General features: G+C 32.1%; 2 protein-coding genes across 2 annotated transcripts; both read left to right on the top strand.

Moving 5' to 3' along the window:
• The first annotated feature begins 6,741 nt into the window (after positions 1-6,741).
• On the top strand, positions 6,742-10,306 carry LOC130948453 (UV-B-induced protein At3g17800, chloroplastic-like). Its single transcript, XM_057877193.1, has 2 exons — positions 6,742-7,409; positions 9,217-10,306. The coding sequence occupies exons 1-2, from the start codon at positions 6,997-6,999 to the stop codon at positions 10,010-10,012; spliced, it is 1,209 nt and encodes a 402-aa protein (XP_057733176.1). The 5' UTR covers positions 6,742-6,996; the 3' UTR covers positions 10,013-10,306.
• Positions 7,319-19,425, top strand: LOC130948452 (subtilisin-like protease SBT5.4). Its single transcript, XM_057877192.1, has 12 exons — positions 7,319-7,409; positions 14,117-14,226; positions 14,325-14,422; positions 15,010-15,171; positions 15,471-15,585; positions 15,985-16,100; positions 17,119-17,540; positions 17,631-17,728; positions 17,842-18,087; positions 18,164-18,278; positions 18,460-18,673; positions 18,765-19,425. The coding sequence occupies exons 2-12, from the start codon at positions 14,132-14,134 to the stop codon at positions 19,316-19,318; spliced, it is 2,235 nt and encodes a 744-aa protein (XP_057733175.1). The 5' UTR covers positions 7,319-7,409; positions 14,117-14,131; the 3' UTR covers positions 19,319-19,425.
• Positions 19,426-19,463: the final 38 nt, after the last annotated feature.

The following is a 19,463-nucleotide window of genomic DNA, read 5'->3' as shown; positions in this document are numbered from 1 at the left end:
TATTTACTTTACAAGAAAGAATCATATTACATGCCATATCGTACGACATTTTTTAAAATCTCGCACGTGGGCTGGAGATAGGCATGAAGGTGTTGCATAGCACTCCTACTGAGACCTTAGGTTCTCATCCCTTTTCTTTTCCCATACTGTCTCCAGAGGAACATGGCACTAGGGGTGTTTGCGGTGCGGTTTGGTTCGGTTATTTAGGAAAAAACCATCTGATCCGATCGTTTATTAAGACTGCGGTTTGGTTTGGTTCGGTTTTTTTGTCAAGACCATCCGAACCAAACCAAACCAATTAAAATCGGTTTGTTTGGTTCGGTTTGTTCGGTTTTTTAATTATTCAAAAAGATTTAAATAAACAAAAAATGAAAAAAAATAATTTACATTAACAAAGACCAAACCCTAAAATGTCTCAATTTCACAAATCCTAACCTCAATTTCAGAGCAAGAATATAACTCAATCCAAATTTATCAATTACAGAATTCAAACCCTAAACCTAATCTTAATTTCACATTAACAGAATTCAAACCATAACAATTTCATCAATCAAAAATCAAAACATATATTAAAATCTGTGACAACGGCGGAACAGAGGCAGGCCAGAGGCGGAGACGATGGCGAAGCTGTGAACAAACTGCATAAACAAATACCACAATCAACAACAACCAGCAATTTTAAAAATACACTAAACATAGAACAAAAACGATTCAAACAGAAGCAAAAATTCAAACAAAATAAAATTATTAACAATTTAAAAAAATCAACAAATAAATGAAATAGAATTATTTATAATAGTGATAATGCAGATGAAATAGAATGCAAAATAAATTTAAACTAATAATATCTCCTTTCAAATGCACCTTCAAATTTAGTTAGCACATTCAATCAGAAAAGGATTTTAGTGCTCAATACAAAAAATATTAAATTCAAGCAAGCTCATATAAAACTAAAACTAGAATAAACAAAACTAATCAAATCAGGAAGCTAATACTATTTAAAAGGTAAAAAAAGAAAAATTAGCCAAATAAAACAAGGCATGTCATAACATCACAATTTCACAAGTAGAGAGACACAAACAAAGACAAACATAGCTAAAACCAGAATCATAAACACACAATTATACTACTCACAGATTCACAAATTACACGGAACTTCCAGCAAATTTTTGCTTCAAAAGTAACAAAGGTAAATTTCTGCCTTTTATTTCAACTAAATTATTTGAACTAATGCTTCAGGTCAAATTACCAAAATCACAGGCATGAGTGCATAACCATCGAAGCCATAAAATTTTCTTTGTTATACAATCTACACAAAATACAATGATCAAACATGGCATAATGCCACTCATAATTAGCTAGATATATAATAAACAACCAATCAAATAATTATTTTAACAGAAAAAATACTAAAAGCCAAATTACATGATTTCTTCAACGCAGCATGAATCAAATCGTCAAATTCTGTGTGATAAACCCCAGGGTTCGATATTAGAAGAGCATGCTGAAAGGGGAAAAAAAAAGAAAACTAGGTGGAACTTACCTTGTAGAAAATTAGGGTTTCTGAAGGGTGAATTGAATGGAATCAAATGTTGGTGACTCCTCTCAAGTACTGGAAGAAACGAAGAATGATGTTCGTGGAGGACGACGCAGCTCCTGGTGCTTGGAGGAGATGCGGTGAGGAGATGCGACTGCTGGGCATGGAGGACGACAAGGAAGTGAGGAAGAGATAGAGCCCAACCAAGGTGAGGGAAGCGCGATGAGGAAGGTTGGAAGAGGAAGGACCGCGTCGAGAAGCGAGAAGAGGGAAGCGCGAAGACTGACGAGGAACGGTGGATAGAGACGATGCAGTGCCCCCCAAAGGTAACTTCTGAGTATGACCCCTCGAAGCACACGTGGGTAGTTATGACCACTACTACCGTGCTCCAAACTGTCTACTTAGGTCGAGAGTTTGTGGAGAAAAAATCCCAGCTGCCCGTCATAACCTTCCTAGATAAGAACGCTTCAGCATTCAAGAAACGGTCATCCGAAGTGGTGCATCTCGAATCAGATTCCGAGATGGAGGAAGAAGAATCCGACAACCCTGACCACGAGGAAGACACCATAGAGGAGGATCCAGAGGAGGAGTTGAATCCATGCGAAAGTCCAAAGGTGGAATACGTACCCTATTCACCCACCTCGGCACCCCGTCGAGTCTTAGTTCATCCCACATAACAAAACCGGTTCTTCACTGTGCGGAAAGGTGTTGGAGGAAGACCACTGGTACCCCGATTCGTGAATAACTGAAGAGTCCCGATTAAGGATAGGAAGGGACACAAGTATGGGAGCCTCTTCGACGAAATTAGTTAGGACGTATTAGTTTCTTTGTTATAATTACCTCTAAGCATTTTATTTTGAACCATACTCATGGATAAGTTATTATTTCATATTTATTAAATTCACTTCCATCGTTTTAGTGCTACTCGTTTTCCCCTTCACGCGTACTTCCTCCTCCCTTGCATAACGATTAAGTTCATTTTCTATCTCTATCAAGTGTGGAACCTTATTTAAAGACCTTCATGGATAGGATTTAATTTAGGGTGTTACACCCTCCTAGCCAGACTAACACTAGCCAGAGAAGTCGGTGCCAAAGTATTAGAGATCTGCAGTGACTCCCAGGTAGTCAGCTCTCAAATTAACAGAGGCTATCAAACACGAGACTCTTTGATACAACAATACCTAGCCAAGGTGAAAGAACTAGCAGCCGAATTTTACAGAATAACCAGCTAGCACATACCCAGGGAACGAAGCGCAATGGCCGACGTACTCTCGAAACTGGCAAGCACCAAATCAGTTCTAGAAAACCGATCATTGATTCAAGAGGTCATCAAGACATCGTTCGTCTCAGTCACAAACTTGGTTGACGTCCCCATCACAAGCCAAAACTACTAGACCTTTCCCATTCTCCAATACCTTACCAATAGAAGCTTACTTGAAGATCTTAAGGAAGCAAAATGCATCAAATGGGAAGCAGCAAAGTACACCACAATAGCGGGGCAACTGTACAAGCGCAGTCTATCACAGCCCCTCCTCAAATGCATAGAACCCGGCGACACAGACTACATACTTTGCGAAATTCACAAGGATGTTGCGACCACCATGTGGGGGGGACCCTAGCTCAAAAGGTTATCCAAGCAGGGTATTTTTGGTTCTCTATCATTAAAGACTCCCTCCAACTGGTAAAAAACTGTGACAAATGCCAAATCCATATCGACTTCCACCAGGCTGCCCCTCACTAACTCAGCATAATAATGGCATATTGACCTTTAGAAACCTAGGAAATCAATCTCGTTGGTCCCTTTCCTACGACTCTCGGACAGCTCCGATACCTCATCATCGCCATCGACTACTACACTAAGTGGATCGAAGCCGAGTCCTTGACCTCCATCACATCCCCCTAGTATCAACAATTCTTTTGGAGACAAGTCATAACCCAATTTAGAATCTCTGAGATTGTAATTTCAGACAATGGGACCAATTCCCAAACAAACTGTTCAGGGAATTCCTTAAAGGACTAGGTATCTCCCAATGGTTTAGTTCGATAGAGCATCCACAAACAAATGGACAAGTAGAAGCAGCCAACAAAATAATAGTGAAAGGCCTCAAGAAGCAGCTGGATGAGGCCAAGGGATTATGGGCTGATGAACTTGGATCCGTCCTCTGGTCATACCAGATCCCCTCTCAAACCTCGACCGGAGAGACCTTTTTCGGCTAACATACGTCCTAGAAGCCATTATCCCAGTAGAAGTTGGGGACCCCAACCCACGAAGAATTGTGGGAGGGCACGACGAGGAAGCAGAGTGGAACCTCACAAACGAGGTCAGTGGCATAGCACACCTACAGAAGTTAACCCAAAAACAGAGAATAAGCATAAGATACAATCGCAGCATGGTGTGACAAGACTTTGGGGCGGGAGACCTTGTCTTACGATGAAACGACATCGGTCTCCCCACGTTGGGAGAAGGAAAGCTCACGCCTAACTTGGAGGTCCCGTACCAGATCAAGACAATAATAGGGATATAAGCTTACAAGCTCAAACAATTAGACGGAACCAAGCTCCCGAGATCCTGGAATGCCACCAACTTGCGGCGCTACTACACATAGGAACACCCTCCCAAGCGACAAGATTGAGGTCGTTTAAATTACCTTTTTATTTTCCTTCATTATTTAAGTTGCTACTCTTTTATTGCATATTTTTTTTATCAGACACTCTTTTCTATCCACGTCGAGAGGTTTAACGAGGCCCAAACTTTAAATAAAAATTCATTTTAATATTTGTTCTCCAAAGCATTGTCCCAATCGACGACACAAACTAAATGCGGCTAGTCCCGGAGACCGATCACCCCTGAAGCCAAAAACACGGATATCCACGAAATAAACAAGAATCTAACATAGCCCACCAAAAGGCCATGAAAGCATTCATAAAAACCGAAAAAGCGGCCTAAATGAATTCAAAATAAAACAAAATAGTATCAACTTATTCATATCTAGATTTTTAAAAATACGATATCTTACATTAGTATTTATTTTTTGCTGATGATTCTATTTTATTTAACAAGGCTTCACAAAAAGACTGTGTTAATCTACTTAATGTGCTGAATAATTATTGTCAACTATGTGGACAAGTAGTGCATTTGGATAAATCTTCAATTTTCTTTAGGCATAACACCCCAATGATTACTAGAGAATATCTATCTGGCATTCTGCAAGTTTCCTATGTTAGAAACCAAGACAAGTACCTGGGTCTTCCAGCAGTTATTCATAGATCAAAGAAATTAACTTTTAATTTTATCAAAGACAAAGTGGCAAAAAAGTTATAGCATTGGAAGAGATCTCTACTTTCGGTTAGTAGAAGAGAAGTGCTTATTAAGACTGTAGTTATGATAATTCCTATCTACACTCTAAGTTGTGAAAGAAATCTAGATGATGATTATGCAATTCTAGTGAGGATAAAAGAATGCGGAGAGAAGAGTGCATTGGGTAAGTTAAAGCATTATTTGCAGACCGAAAAATCAAGGAGGCCTAAAATTTAAAGACTTGAAAGTTTTCAATTTAGCTATACTGGAAAAACAAGGATGATGACTGCTAACTAAACCTAATTCTCTTATTTACAAAATTTACAAGAGCAAGTATTTCAAGTACTCAAATTTCTTCAATGCAGATACAGGCAAAAACCCCTCCTGAAGTTGGAAAAGTTTGTTGGAAGGACAAAAGATATTAGAGAAAGTGATATTTTAGAATATTGACAGAAGATATCGAGTTAGAATCACAGAAGATAACTGGATTAAAGATCGCTACCCACCAATTACTTTCAGCAACCCCAATCCTAACCTAAATTTATTTTGGGTATCTCAATTGATTACAGCTAATGGACAGTGAAATCAACAACTACTTTTATATAATTTCATATTAGAATAATATCAAATAATCATGCAGACATAGATAGATGGGAATAAAGACACACCTATTTGGAGGAAGGAGAAACATTGCCAGTACTCAATCTCTTCCAGATGTGCAGAAGAAATTATGGTCTTCAATTTGAAAATTGAAGTGTCAAGCTAAAGTAAAAAAATTTCTATAAAAGATGATGCACAAAGGAATTTCAGTTAGACAAAGATTGAACTAAAAAATCTCTTTGGTCTCACCCATATACAATATATGCTCTTAAAATGATGAAAATATGTTACATTACTTGATCAATTGTCCTCAGTAATTTAATAGCATTCTGGACTTACAATTTCCAACTTGAATCAAGACACACATACTCTGAAAATGATAGTTAGTCATAATTAAAAATTGCAAACTTTAGAAACATAAAAAACAAGATTTTGCAAGCAACCTACCTTTTATGGCACATATGAAAAACTAGAAATGTTCATATTTTTAAAGGTAAGATGGAATTCTCTGTGCAAATTGTTGAGGAAGGATAAAAGCTAGAAAAAGATTTTGGAAGAAGAAAAAGATAAGACTATATTTGGTTGGAAAAAAAAAATAGAGAAAAAAAATAAAAAAAAAGAAATTAAATAGATTTTTATTTTTTTAGATGTGTTTAGATAGAAGGAAAACAAGAAGAAAAAATGTTATAAAAAGATAATTTATTTTTATATTATAAAATATATTAAAAAATAAGAGATAATATTAGAAATAGAGAGAGAATTATATTTTTTTTATTTTTTTTTCAATGTTAAAGAAAAAAAAAATTAGTGGATTTCATCAATTATTTTTCATCTATTTTTTTTAATTTTTTTTCTCAACCAAACAATGAAAATTTTTTATTTTTTTCTATTTTATTTTTTATTTTTGTTTTTTTTAGTTGTATGTGCATTTGAGGTTATGTTAAGATATGAGAAATTTGATGGGTATCCCATAAATATTGATAATGTATGAAGCCCATAGTTAGACCTATATCTTTTTATTTTAATAAATTTTTTTTATCACATGTTAGATAAATTGTATTTTTTCTTTTTTATTTTTATTTTTTCCTGAAGGATGGATACATCTAGAAGAATGTCAAAGTAAACCAAGAAGGAGTAGAAGACTGTAGTAATTCCAGGTTTCGAGATTGAATATATTATCCAAATAATAAAATAATATTTAATAAGGTATGATAGGTAGTTTGTCTGGTAGCATAACAACTGTCCCACTATAATACGCACTTATCACTTATCAATCAGCAGTTCAGCACACAGAAAAGAAAAGCAAAGCCCCACAATTCCGGCCTTTCCTTCCCTCAAAAGTCTCAAAACCCTATCCGTTACGCCCAAAATTATAGATATTTCTCTTTCTCTCTCCACTCAACTTATCTTCTCTCAACCAAACCAAACTAAGCAAAATAAATAAATATAAACAAAAAGAATCTCTTGAAATTGAAGAACCTTTTACTACTATACTCTCACACACACCAACCACTCCTTTTCTGTTTTTCAATCTTCACGTTTTTGCTGTTACACACTTTCTATGGAAAATTGCGTCTATAACCACCTTCACCGTACAATTCTCACTCTTCCAACACCACTCTCGTCGTCGTCATCGTCATCATCGGTGAGATTCTTCGCCAACACAGCAGCAACAAGGCCTCTTGTTGGAGTTTCTCTCGGCGGTGGCGGTGGCGGTGGTCCTTTGTCGTTGAGGCGGCGGAGATTGGTGGTGAAGGCGAGTGCCGGGGCCACTCCTTGCGAGTACAGCAGCTTGAACTCGCCGCTGGAGCCGCGGTCCACGGTTGGGAAGTTCTTGAGTGGCGTCCTGCAGAACCACCGGCAGCTGTTCCATGTGGCGGTTGGAGAAGAGCTCAAGCTCTTGGCCGATGACCGTGATGCTGCGCTGGCTCGCATGGTCATCGGTTCCGGTTCCGATGAGGCCTTGCTTCACAGGTTCGGCTCTAGATTACTGTGATTCCGTTCTTGTTGGATTTTTTTGTTTAATTTTTTTTTCTGAGCGCTGGTTTGCGAGTTTTGGCTTCGTTTTTTCGAAGAGATAGAGGAGGGAAGGGATTTGATTTGAAGAGTCCCTTCTCTTTCATCTGTTTTGAAACTCTCAAACACTTTGTTTTGGTATGCTTTATTAGTCAGGATTTTGGGGCTAAACTCATGCGCTATGACGGTTATGTGCAACCAGATTGGCATTCTAATTCGGTATATTTGAAACTGCATGTGTATGTTTGTGATGTAATCTGTTTCTTCGTGAGACAAATGACTTCAATAAGGAAATTTATTGGTCCTATATATTTAACGTGGCTTCTCTTCATTGGTATGTGTAGATAAGTGCTGAAGTATCTTTGTTTCTCTGATTTATATTTATTTATTTATTTTCTGGTTTTTTCAGAATTTTTTTGTGTGGGTGATTGTGTTTAAAATTGGGTCAATTTGTTCCATGTAAGGTCTAGCACGTTACGTAGGAGAAGAAAAACCTTGTTGTGTTCGTTTGAAGGTTTGATTCGTATAGTTTTGTGGATATGAATCCTGTTTTTCATAGGAAAAGAAAACATATTAGAGGTTAAAAACAGAAGTGTTTGTTAAACATGAGATACCGCTGAGCTTAGAGAAAAGGAGGGTCAGCAAAGAATCAAGAGTTCAGCATGTTTTAGAATCCTTTGAAGCAAGGCATCAAGGAATTCTTGAACTGACAACTGAATCCCATAGCAATTTTTGAGGTGTTGAGACACACCTGTCATGATGCTTAGCATTTCACTTCCAATCTTAAAGGTCATTCATAAAGTGTACATGGATTAAAGATTTTAGCTCTTGCCAAAACCTTTATTGAGTGAACTTTTACAACTCGCAACTGTTCGAAGATAAATGGGCTCAGCTAGTACCTGTCAAGAACCTCGAAGTAATTGTCTAGAAGAATATGTAGGTTGGCACCAAGGGTTGACGTTGGGTCCACACGACTTCAACTTGGTATTAGACATTCTTACTTGACACATCCAAGAGCCAGTGCGTTGATGTGTTTCTTTTGCCAATTGCATATCTGTATGATGAAGTAGCAAGAGGAGTAAGTTCTAAACTAGATTATGGAAATAAGCTTTGGAATCAAAGGATTTTCAGTTTAGGAGAAGTAAGATGTAGTCTACTGAATGGAAGTTAGAGGTGAGAGTTGGATCGTGTCTTGGTTAGCATTCGTGATTTGAAGCTAGCTAAGACCTCTCTGTTCTTTATTGGGTCATTGTTAGTTCCTAACCTAAACCTATTTAGCTCCAAAAATTAGTGGCCTTATCTTGTGCCATATGAAACTTTATCAGCTACTAAATTAATGGTTACGTGATTGTACTCTCTAACTTTTTTGCTTGGACAATCAGCATTTAGTGGTGTCTCCATTCTATGGGGAATAGAAGTAGTACTTATCAGGAAGATCCCCAATTAGCAGCAGTATTACACTTACCAATTAGCAGGGCATTAGGTTCTCTAATACAAGCAATATAGGCATATATTTTGCTCACTTTGATCTGAATTTTCCAGTATGTACTATGAGTTGTCTTGGAGGTTAACTTTGTGGACATTTTAGATGGTAAACAATTTCTGCATGATGAATATATTAGAGTATGTTCTGTCATCAGTATGATACCGTCAAAGCAAATGAGCCAAACAACTAACCCTACATATTAATTTCCTTATTAGTTTCATATTGCAGTCGTAGGCATTCATTGAAAATCTGTTGACTTTAAACTTTTCTTAATGCCAGGAGGATTGCGCAGCTAAAAGAAAATCAATGTCAAATTGCGGTAGAAGATATTATGTACTTATTGATCTTTTACAAGTTTTCCGAGATCAGGGTCCCTTTGGTTCCAAAGCTTTCTAGTTGCCTTTACAATGGCAGGCTAGAGATATTGCCTTCTAAGGACTGGGAACTAGAGTCTATTCACAGCTTGGAAGTTTTGGATATGATAAAGGAACACATAACTTCCGTAACTGGCTTGAGAGCAAATTCTAGTGTTACCGAGTGTTGGGCCACTACCAAAGTCAGAAAATTCTTACTTGCCAGAGTTTATGTTGCTTCTGTATTATACGGTTACTTTTTGAAGTCGGTTTCATTGAGGTACCATCTAGAACGAAATCTATCGTTAGCTAACCCTGATCTTCATCTTGGTCTTAGGAATACCCTCCCGTTTATTGACATGTTCCCTAGTGGTTTTAAAGACACCATCTTTGGTAGCTTGAGTAGCCTGCAATCCATAGGACAAGGGATAACTAAGGAGGAAGAGGATATTGAAGACTTGAAATGCTACGTAACTGGATTTCACCCTGGTTCATTGCAGCGATGTGCGAAACTTAGATCCAAAGAGGCTGTGAATTTGATAGGAAGCTATAGTTGTGCACTTTTTAACAATGAGGAATCTGGTTTGGTTGAGAGTGATGATGTTATTTTGACCTCATTCTCAAGCCTCAAGAGGCTGGTATTGGAAGCTGTTGCCTTTGGATCTTTCCTTTGGGAGACGGAAGATTATATCGATAATGTATATAAGCTTATGGATGATTAAGTAGGGCAATGCAAAGGTTGCTAATAAATTCCTCATTTGTTGGGCAAATCCTACTTGTGTATACAGTGAGATTTTTGTTGTTAGCTTTTGAGTGTTTTGGTTTTTTATGCTTATGTTTATATATTGTATATAGAGATAGTACACTTTTACTTTACATGTTGTATAGTTTTGATGCTTTAGCTTTTGAAGTTTATGTAAGTTGATAGAGATTTTGAATAGAGATAAAGTTGTTCACTGTGACACTATATGTGCATCTATTGTTGAATATTTTCCTTGGTCCTGATATCTTTACAGAAAGGCTTTTTCCCCCTTTTTTTTTTTCCGGACAGACTTTATAGAAAAGATTATTGGGTTGTTTGCACATAACAGGAATTTAGCTGAAGGAGTCAACAAGTGGTCATGGGATGGAGTTACAACTCGAATGGATTTTCAAAACGCGAACAAAATTAGCTATAAAAAAAAAAAAAACAAATTTAACATTGTACTTATGAAAAATAGGTACAAAGTTAAAAGATAGTTCCAATCTTGAAAATATGGAATTTATTTGAAATTAATTAATTTAGATTGGTTGAATAGTTAGCTTATTTGTTATTCGATTTGTTAGGATTTAAATCCCATCCTCATTCTATCTATGCAATAAAGTTCACTCTTAAATGGTGTCACATTTGTTGGGGGGAAAAAATTCATTCGAAATTTTACCCTTGATATGTGCTTTAGGTTTCTGGCTTTCCATGGTTTTGGATTGAATATTTTCTATTGCCTAGAAACAGTTGGTGAGTTATTTTGATGCCTTTGGACTAGTTCAGTTCTGAAAATTGAAATTAAAAACTCAATAAATATTCTCTACCTTTTATAGTTGGGTCTTCCGTTTATTACACTGGAGTCCTGTCTATTAGTTCTGGCCTTTTGGGTGTCTTCCTTGGTTGGCAAATCCAATAATAAATAAATATACTTGATTTATAGTTGTTCAATTGCTCTCTAGGTCTGTTATTTTGTTTTCTTTTCTTTATTTTTATCAAAAGTGGTTAACAAACCATTTAGTACTATATTTTTCATGTGAATTTTTTTTCCTAATAAGTTCATATTTATCACAAAATGTTGAAGACCAGTAAAAACAAATATATATTTGCTTTGTTGTTGTTGAGTCATAAAATGTACTCTAGCTATAATGGGAAAGAATATAAAAGGTATACATATAGGTAATTATTCTGGTATTATTTTGAATTAGACAAAAGTTTTTTTTATATTTATTTTTGGTGTCTATATTTTTTATATATTATTGCATAATAAATCTATTTTGTAAGTTTTTAACTCATGAAATAATTAAATATTTGTGTATACTAAAAATCTATCATTGTGTGTTTGTATATGAATATATGTATTGTTTAATTTATTTTTAATTTATATTTAAATATATATATTTATATATGTGTTGATTTTTTGTATACAGTTAGTATAGTTGTTAAATATTTAACCAATTCAATATATAATTAAAATTTGGATAAAAATAAAATTTTAAAATACGCATTAAATGCATTAGGGTTATACAAGTATTTTTTTGATGTTTTATAGTATCAAGAGAAGAATAAAAATTAACAAAATAAATTATTTATTTAGAGTTTAGTTAAGATATAAAATTTTATATTCAAATAAAATATATAAAATTTTAGATATTTCTTTTATTATTTATAGTTGAAATTATAAGATATTGATCACTATAATATTTTTAAGTTTTATATTAAAATATAATTATAATTTTGTATGTTTATTCATAATTTTATTATAATTTAATAATTTTAATTAAATTACAATTAAACTGATTGAACTATTAAATTAGTAAATCAATTATTACAATTGGAACATTCTAACATGTCATCACTGGAGCTATCAATCATGGTTTGCCCTCTCTAAGCTAGACGTGCATATATTTTAGAAATGTACTCTAGTTATCATGGAAAAGAATATTACTGATACTCTCTTGAAAATTAGTGGATAAATTATTTTTTCTATATATTCAATCAATGTAACACGTAGCTAAAGGCTGATTTTTTTACTAATTGACAAAGGTGCTGTGTTCTTTTTTGTTCTGGAAAAAGTGATGTGTGTTAATTTAATATAGAGGTGTATTTTTTTAATTTAAATTGTCAAATTAAAATTTTAAAATATATGAGATAATATTTGAATAAAGATTTGAGACTCATATTTTTAGTGATATGAACTCAAAAATAGTATAAATAAATTGAAATGTCTGATTTGTGTTAAAATAAATTTTTTATTGTAAAATAAATGAGAGAATTCGATTTACATATTTAAAAAAAATTTTAATATTAAAATATAAAAAATAAATCTGATTCTCAAACTTGTATGTTTTTTTTTTTAAATTAAAAGCTACAAATCTGACCAGATTTGCGATTTTCACGTGAAAAAAAATCAAATTTCACGTTACTAAAAAACACTACTAGAAAGACAATACCAAAATTAAGAAGCTGTAACTGGTAACTAAAATGTGAATAAAAAAATTTTAGAATATACATTAAATATACCAAGAGAATAAAAATAAAAATTTAATTAATATATGCCCTTATGATTATTATTAATATAAAATTTTAAATATTTTTTAACAAATATAAAATAATATATTAAAAATTTAAATTTTTAATAAAAATTAATTTATAATTTTAACATATGTTCTTACAACATAAATTAATTAAATCTTAAAAATAATAAGATATATTAATTATTTTCAAATAAAATATGTATATATTTATTTTTTGTAGGTTAATAATTAAATTTATTTTATTATACTCTTTTGTTTTAAAATAAGTGTCTCTTTTATTTTTAGATTTGTTGAAAAATTAATGTATCTAGATAAATTTATTGTCTAAATACATTAACGTTTTAATAAATCGAAAAAGTAAAAGCGACACTTATTTTAAAATAGAGAAAGTAATATATCAAAAATAAAAAATATTTTACTCTCTAATTTTAAAGGAGTACATGAATAATTCTGATATATATATTAAACGCGTATATATGTCAGCTGTCAGCATTCATAGTAAAGATTTTATTCTGTATTTTGAAACAAATTAGATATTTCCTTCCATATATGGGTTGTTTAATGGAATCAAAGCAAATTAATTTTCTTATTATTGACAGTATCTTCTGCCATTATGTTTTACCTAAAACATATTTTCTATACGCAGTAATTCAATAAATTCTTTTATATATAGTAGAAAAAAATGTAATTCAAGTCTAAATTGATTTTCCAAACACAATGGAAATGTATGAAGGGGTGTAAATCAGTCATAGAACACATCTATATAATACTTCTCTGAAATATATTCTTGTAACAAAAAAGAAACAACTCATTAGAAAAACAATGGCTTCATCAACGTGGCATGTGATGCTCTCACTTCTCCTTTGCTTTCTGCTACACCAAAACACTCAAGCAATCAAACAAGCAAGTTTTTGAATTCGCCTATAGTTATTACAATTTTTTAGGATTTATATAACACTGATAATTTTCTTATTATTATGTTTTTAAATATGTGTTTTTTTAATCTTTATGTGAAATTCATCATTGTTAATTTTGGTCTTTATAAATTTTGTTCTTATCTTGGTTCCAACATTTTGCTATTTTAGTCCTTAATGACTCACGTAATATAATTTTATTTTGTTTAGCCAAACTAATGATGACTGACATAATTTTATTTTATTTATCCTTCTTGTTATTATGACTATCTTTAATTTTATAAGCACAAAGTTTTAATAATTTTTTTCTCCTAATATTTCTTTGCAATATAATATTTATACAACAAACATTCTTGGTACTTGGACAAAAATACAATTATTATTAATTAATTATATATTTAAATTATTTTTAATTAGAAAAAAGAATACATATTAATTATTAAGAAAATATTAGTATCAAAATAATATTATTGAAAAGAATGTAAAATAAAACAAAATTATTTTTTTTATTGTTTGAATTAATAGACACATTATTTATTATTATACTATTGTATTATCATGTCTCAATTTTAACTTTTATATTACTTTAAATTATAGCTAGGCCTAATTACCATTCATGTCTCATTTTGACAGTCCTATATTGTGTACATGGGATCTCATTCATTTGGTCAAAATTCTACATTAGTTGATGCTGAATATGTCACAAACTCTCACCATAATTTACTTGGATTATATGTTGGAAGGTATGATGAAATTAATTGAACCCCAACTAATTCATGAAATTTGCAAGTGCAAAATGCATTATGAACTAATTAACAATGGAATGTATTTTGTGACACAGCGTTGAGAAGGCCAAAGAAGCAATCTTTTACTCTTATAATAAATACATCAATGGTTTTGCTGCAGTACTTGATGAGGAAGAAGCAGCCAAGATTGCAAGTACATAATTACGTATATGTTTATTTTAAAATTGATTTCCTATTTATCAATGTGTAATATATTATTAATTGTCTGTTTGAAATTCTTTTATATTATCAATGAATGAAAAATAACTTTTTTTTATCATTATATGTACGCTCGTTTGAGTGTCATTAAGTTTATAGAAAATTTTTTTTAATGTATTTGACAAATTTTTAATAATAAAAATAAAAGTATCAAAAAAATAAAAAAATAAAAAGTTATAATTTATATTTTTTTAAAAAGGTTTTTTAAAATTTTTTTATGTAATAAATAAACAAAAAAAACTTTTTACATTATTGTATCCAAATATAATTTATAGATAAAATAATTTTTTTACATGAGATGTTCAAACATAAAATTATTGTTATTTTTTTAAAAAATCTTTCAAAAAATAATTCGAAAAATGAATTTTTTTTAGAAACTCAGTAAAACAAAATAATATTCAATAATATTAATTTCTGTATAATTAAAAATTAACGAAAGGATTCTAAAGAAATCAAATAATTTTCTTTTTAGAAGTCATGTCAAATAGTTAATATTTCTAACGCTTTTCATTTGGAGTACAGAACATCCAGGAGTATTATCAGTTTTTCCGAATAAACCAAGACAACTGCACACAACATATTCATGGAGTTTTCTTGGATTAGAGACAAATGGTGCAATTGGAAAACAATCTATATGGAAGGAGTCCTTGGGTCAAGATGTAATTATTGCAAATTTGGACACTGGTAATGATAAATGATGCATAGAAATATATGTTTTTAACATGCTTTTTATAATTGTTTACAAATCATTTTTTAACATGTTTTGTTAATTTAAGTGATTTGAAAAAAAAAAAGGGGTTTCTTTTAATATTATGATACTTGATTGGTAAAAGGCAAACAAGTGCAAATTTATGTGAGATGTGGAAAAAAAAAAGCAAAGAAAAATATGGCAAAAATAATAAGCTAAAAGATTGTAATAGTTAAGAGAATTCGCTCTAAATCTATTTTAATCTCTTTTATACGTTGGTATTTTGATTTGATAGGTGTTTGGCCTGAATCAAAGAGTTTTAGTGATGAAGGGATGGGGCCAATTCCAAAAAGATGGCGTGGAATTTGTCAAGTTGATGAGAAGAATTTATTTAAATTTCACTGTAACAGGTTTATTCTTTCTTGCTCATATTGATTAAACAAAATATTGAAAACATTCTTTAATAATTATTTAATATTTTAATTATTATTTATTAGTCAATTGGGCTTTATAATTAAAATTTTTAAATAATTCTTGCATTAAATATAATTTACACACTTTTTTAAACTTTAGAAACTTTATTTATTATAAAATTATAAAGTTTTTTTGGAGTAACTAAAAAATGGGTTATTGCTTTTTTAGTTTGTTTAAATTATGATATGCCAAAATAATTTCTATCAATATCAAATATAAACAAAACTAATATCTTAAATTGAGTCAAATAATTTCTATCAATTAGAAACTTCTTTAATTCATAATTTTTGTTGCTCATGATTTTTATTTTTTCACTGTATAAACTATAAATAAAGGAAACTCATTGGAGCAAGATATTTTAACAAAGGCTACATCGCAGCTCTTGGCCAAATCCCCTTCAATACTACACGTGACTATGAAGGTCATGGAACACACACGCTATCTACTGCAGGTGCTAAAATTATTCTCAAAAATGTAATTTGTATAGTAAATAATTTTGAGATAATACCTAATTTTGTCTTTTAATTTTTCACAAGATAGCTATTTTTGTCTTTAAATTTTAAATGTATTTTATTCAGTGATGAATTTAATTAATAAACTAAAATATTTATATATGTAACTAGTGATTTGTTGATATTGTACCGAATATATGAGACTTAATTTAATCTCTTAATAAAAAATAAACTATTATCTTTATTTTTAAAATTTTAAAATGTTAACAAAAGTATTTATAGGATAAATAGATTTATACTTATAAAAAATAATTTTCATATAGTAAAAATATTCAAACACTAATATTTTTTATGAACAGATTTATTATTAGTATTCTATATCTTGAAAAGTAGAATATTTATTTTTAATGAATACAAAATTAATTTCATTCATTTATAAATAATATACATTTATAAATAAATTTATAAATAATCTAAATTTTTATAGATAGAAATAATAATTATCTTAAATAAATTACTTATTAAATCATCCATATAAATCAAATTTTACTTGTTAAAAAACAAATTAAATATACACCTTTCTCACTCACATAAAGTTATTTAAAATAAATTTTTAAAGATATTTTATAGTAATAAAAATTTAATATATATAATTAATTAAATTATGTTATTTTGTCAAAATCAAATTAAAAAAATTGATTTGACAAAAAAAATCAATAAACTACATCTTGAATCGATTCAAAGTTTAATTTTCTGATTTTTTTGTCAAATCAATTTGTCTGATCTAATTTTAACAAAAATAACGCGATTTAATTAATTATATATATTAAATTTTAATTACTAAAAAATATTTAAAAAAAAAGACATTCTAAACTTGTTTATGTGATTACCTTCTTTTCATTATCCATTATCAGAGTAGCAAGTAATCTTATTATTATTGAGATCACTCTCACTCACTCGCTGGCTCACCAAACTTTATTATTCAACTTGGTAAAAAAAAAATTTCTGGTACTACAGGAGGTAACTTTGTTCATGGGGCGAACGTATTCGGAAATGGAAATGGAACAGCAAGTGGTGGATCTCCGAAAGCACGTGTTGCATCATATAAGGTTTGTTGGCCACCAACGGAAGGTAGTGGAGGTTGTTATGATGCGGACATTTTGGCTGCTTTTGAAGCTGCCATAAGTGATGGCGTTGATGTAATTTCACTCTCTGTGGGCTCTGATTTTCCCTCTGAGTTCAATGAAAGTGCCATTTCCATAGGCTCTTTTCATGCAGCTGCGCAGCATGCTATACCTGTTATCGCTTCTGCTGGAAACAATGGACCTTCTCCTTCTACTGTCAGCAACTTTGAGCCCTGGATCTTCACTGTTGCTGCAAGCACTCTTGATAGAGCCTTTACTAATCATATCATTCTTGGTAATAAGAGAATCCGCAAGGTATTTCTTTTTCTTTAAAAAAAAAAGTTAATTATTTTCTTCGTCTTTATAATTTTACTAAATTGTTGTAACTCGCCAATTTCTATTTAGGGAGCAAGCCTTTCCGAGTCTGCTTTACCATATACTAAGTTTTCTCCATTGATCAGTGCCGCCGATGCTAAACTTGCTAGTGCATCCGAACTATATGCGTAAGAATACCACTCAAGATTAGGATTGAATCGGTTCATTTATTTTATATTTTTGTATTAGAAATAGAATCCAAAGAGTGGTGAAAATGTTGACGTTTTTGTGAAATGTTTAGGAGTCAATGCCAAGAGGGAACTCTTGATCCTAAGAAGGCGAAGGGAAAAATAGTGTTTTGTGTTCGCGGTGGGAATAGCAGACTTGCGAAAGGGATTGAAGCTGCTCGTGTAGGAGCTACTGGAATGATTTTGGCTAATCAGAATAAGACAGTAAACGACGTTGAAGCTGATCCTCATCTGCTTCCTTCCTCACATGTTCATTTTAATGACGGCCAATATGTCTTTTCTTACATTAACCGAACCAAGTAATTAACTTTCTTACACGCTCTTTACTCTAACCAACTTGTCAAGGCAAGAGTTAATCATGTATATACTATGCAGGTACCCTGTGGCTTCCATTTCTAGAGTGGGAACACAATTGGGCGTAAAACCAGCTCCATTTGTGGCTACATTTTCATCAAGAGGGCCAAGTCCCATAGAGCCTTCAATCCTTAAGGTCTATTATAAGAAGAATTGGTTACAACTTCGTCTGAAGTTAATAACCGAGAGCTATTAAATGACAATTTACTCAAATCTATCAAATTATTTAACTACTCTTTAGCTATTAATTTTACATGAAGTTAACTGCACCTGAATTTTTACCTTAATCTAATACTTTCTGTTCTGTTTTGTCTCAGCCGGACGTTACTGCTCCGGGAGTGGATATCATTGCCGCCTACAGTGAAGGTGTACCTCCATCAGAAGAAGAATTTGATAAACGTAGAACTCCTTTTGTTACCATGTCAGGCACTTCAATGTCATGTCCTCACGTTGCCGGTGTTGTTGGGCTTCTCAAATCACTTCATCCTCATTGGAGTCCAGCGGCTGTTAAGTCGGCAATCATGACCACCGGTAACAAACCACTCTTTTTAACTAATCATCATACATTTGAACGTTTACCATTTTAATTATTAAAGATACATTTGATATCTTTTATACACAGCAAGAATAACCGATAACACCGCAAGGCCAATGCTAGACTCAGCAACCAAAAAGGCAACACCTTTTGCTTACGGTGCAGGCCACATTGTTCCCAATCGTGCAGCTTATCCAGGACTAATATACGACCTAAGTTTCATTGATTATGTAAACTTCTTGTGTGGTCACGGTTACACCAGTTTGCAAATAAGACAATTTATTGGCAAAAAATACATTTGTCCAAAGGAGTTTGACCCAGCAGATTTCAACTACCCATCTATCACAGTTTCTAACTTTGCAAATGCAAGTTCTTCTCGGCATGTGACTCGCACGGTTACCAATGTTGGGTCCCCAAGCACATACAAAGTGAGAGTCAAAGCACCTCCTCAAGTTGATATTTCAGTTGATCCCAAGATTCTAAGGTTCAAGAGGAAAGGTGAAAAGAAAACGTTCACAGTTACATTCACTTTAAGGCCTCTAAGAGAGAAAATTCCTGAGTATACCTTTGGGAGTTTGGAATGGACCGATAGCAAGAACCACGTTAGGAGTCCCATTGTAATTAAGCATCCACTTAAGTGAACCTTTGTTTAATTCATGTTTGCATTAGCTATTGAAGGTTAACTAATAAATCTAGATTATTTCATTCTCCTGCTATAAGGGGTATGTTTAAAATGAACTCAACTATTATGTGCTTATTGAATGAGCCACATTTATAAAGGCAGTT

This window comes from Arachis stenosperma, chromosome 9 (assembly GCF_014773155.1).
Source record: "Arachis stenosperma cultivar V10309 chromosome 9, arast.V10309.gnm1.PFL2, whole genome shotgun sequence".
NCBI lineage: Eukaryota > Viridiplantae > Streptophyta > Magnoliopsida > Fabales > Fabaceae > Arachis > Arachis stenosperma.
This window is presented reverse-complemented; position numbering and strand designations above follow the sequence as displayed.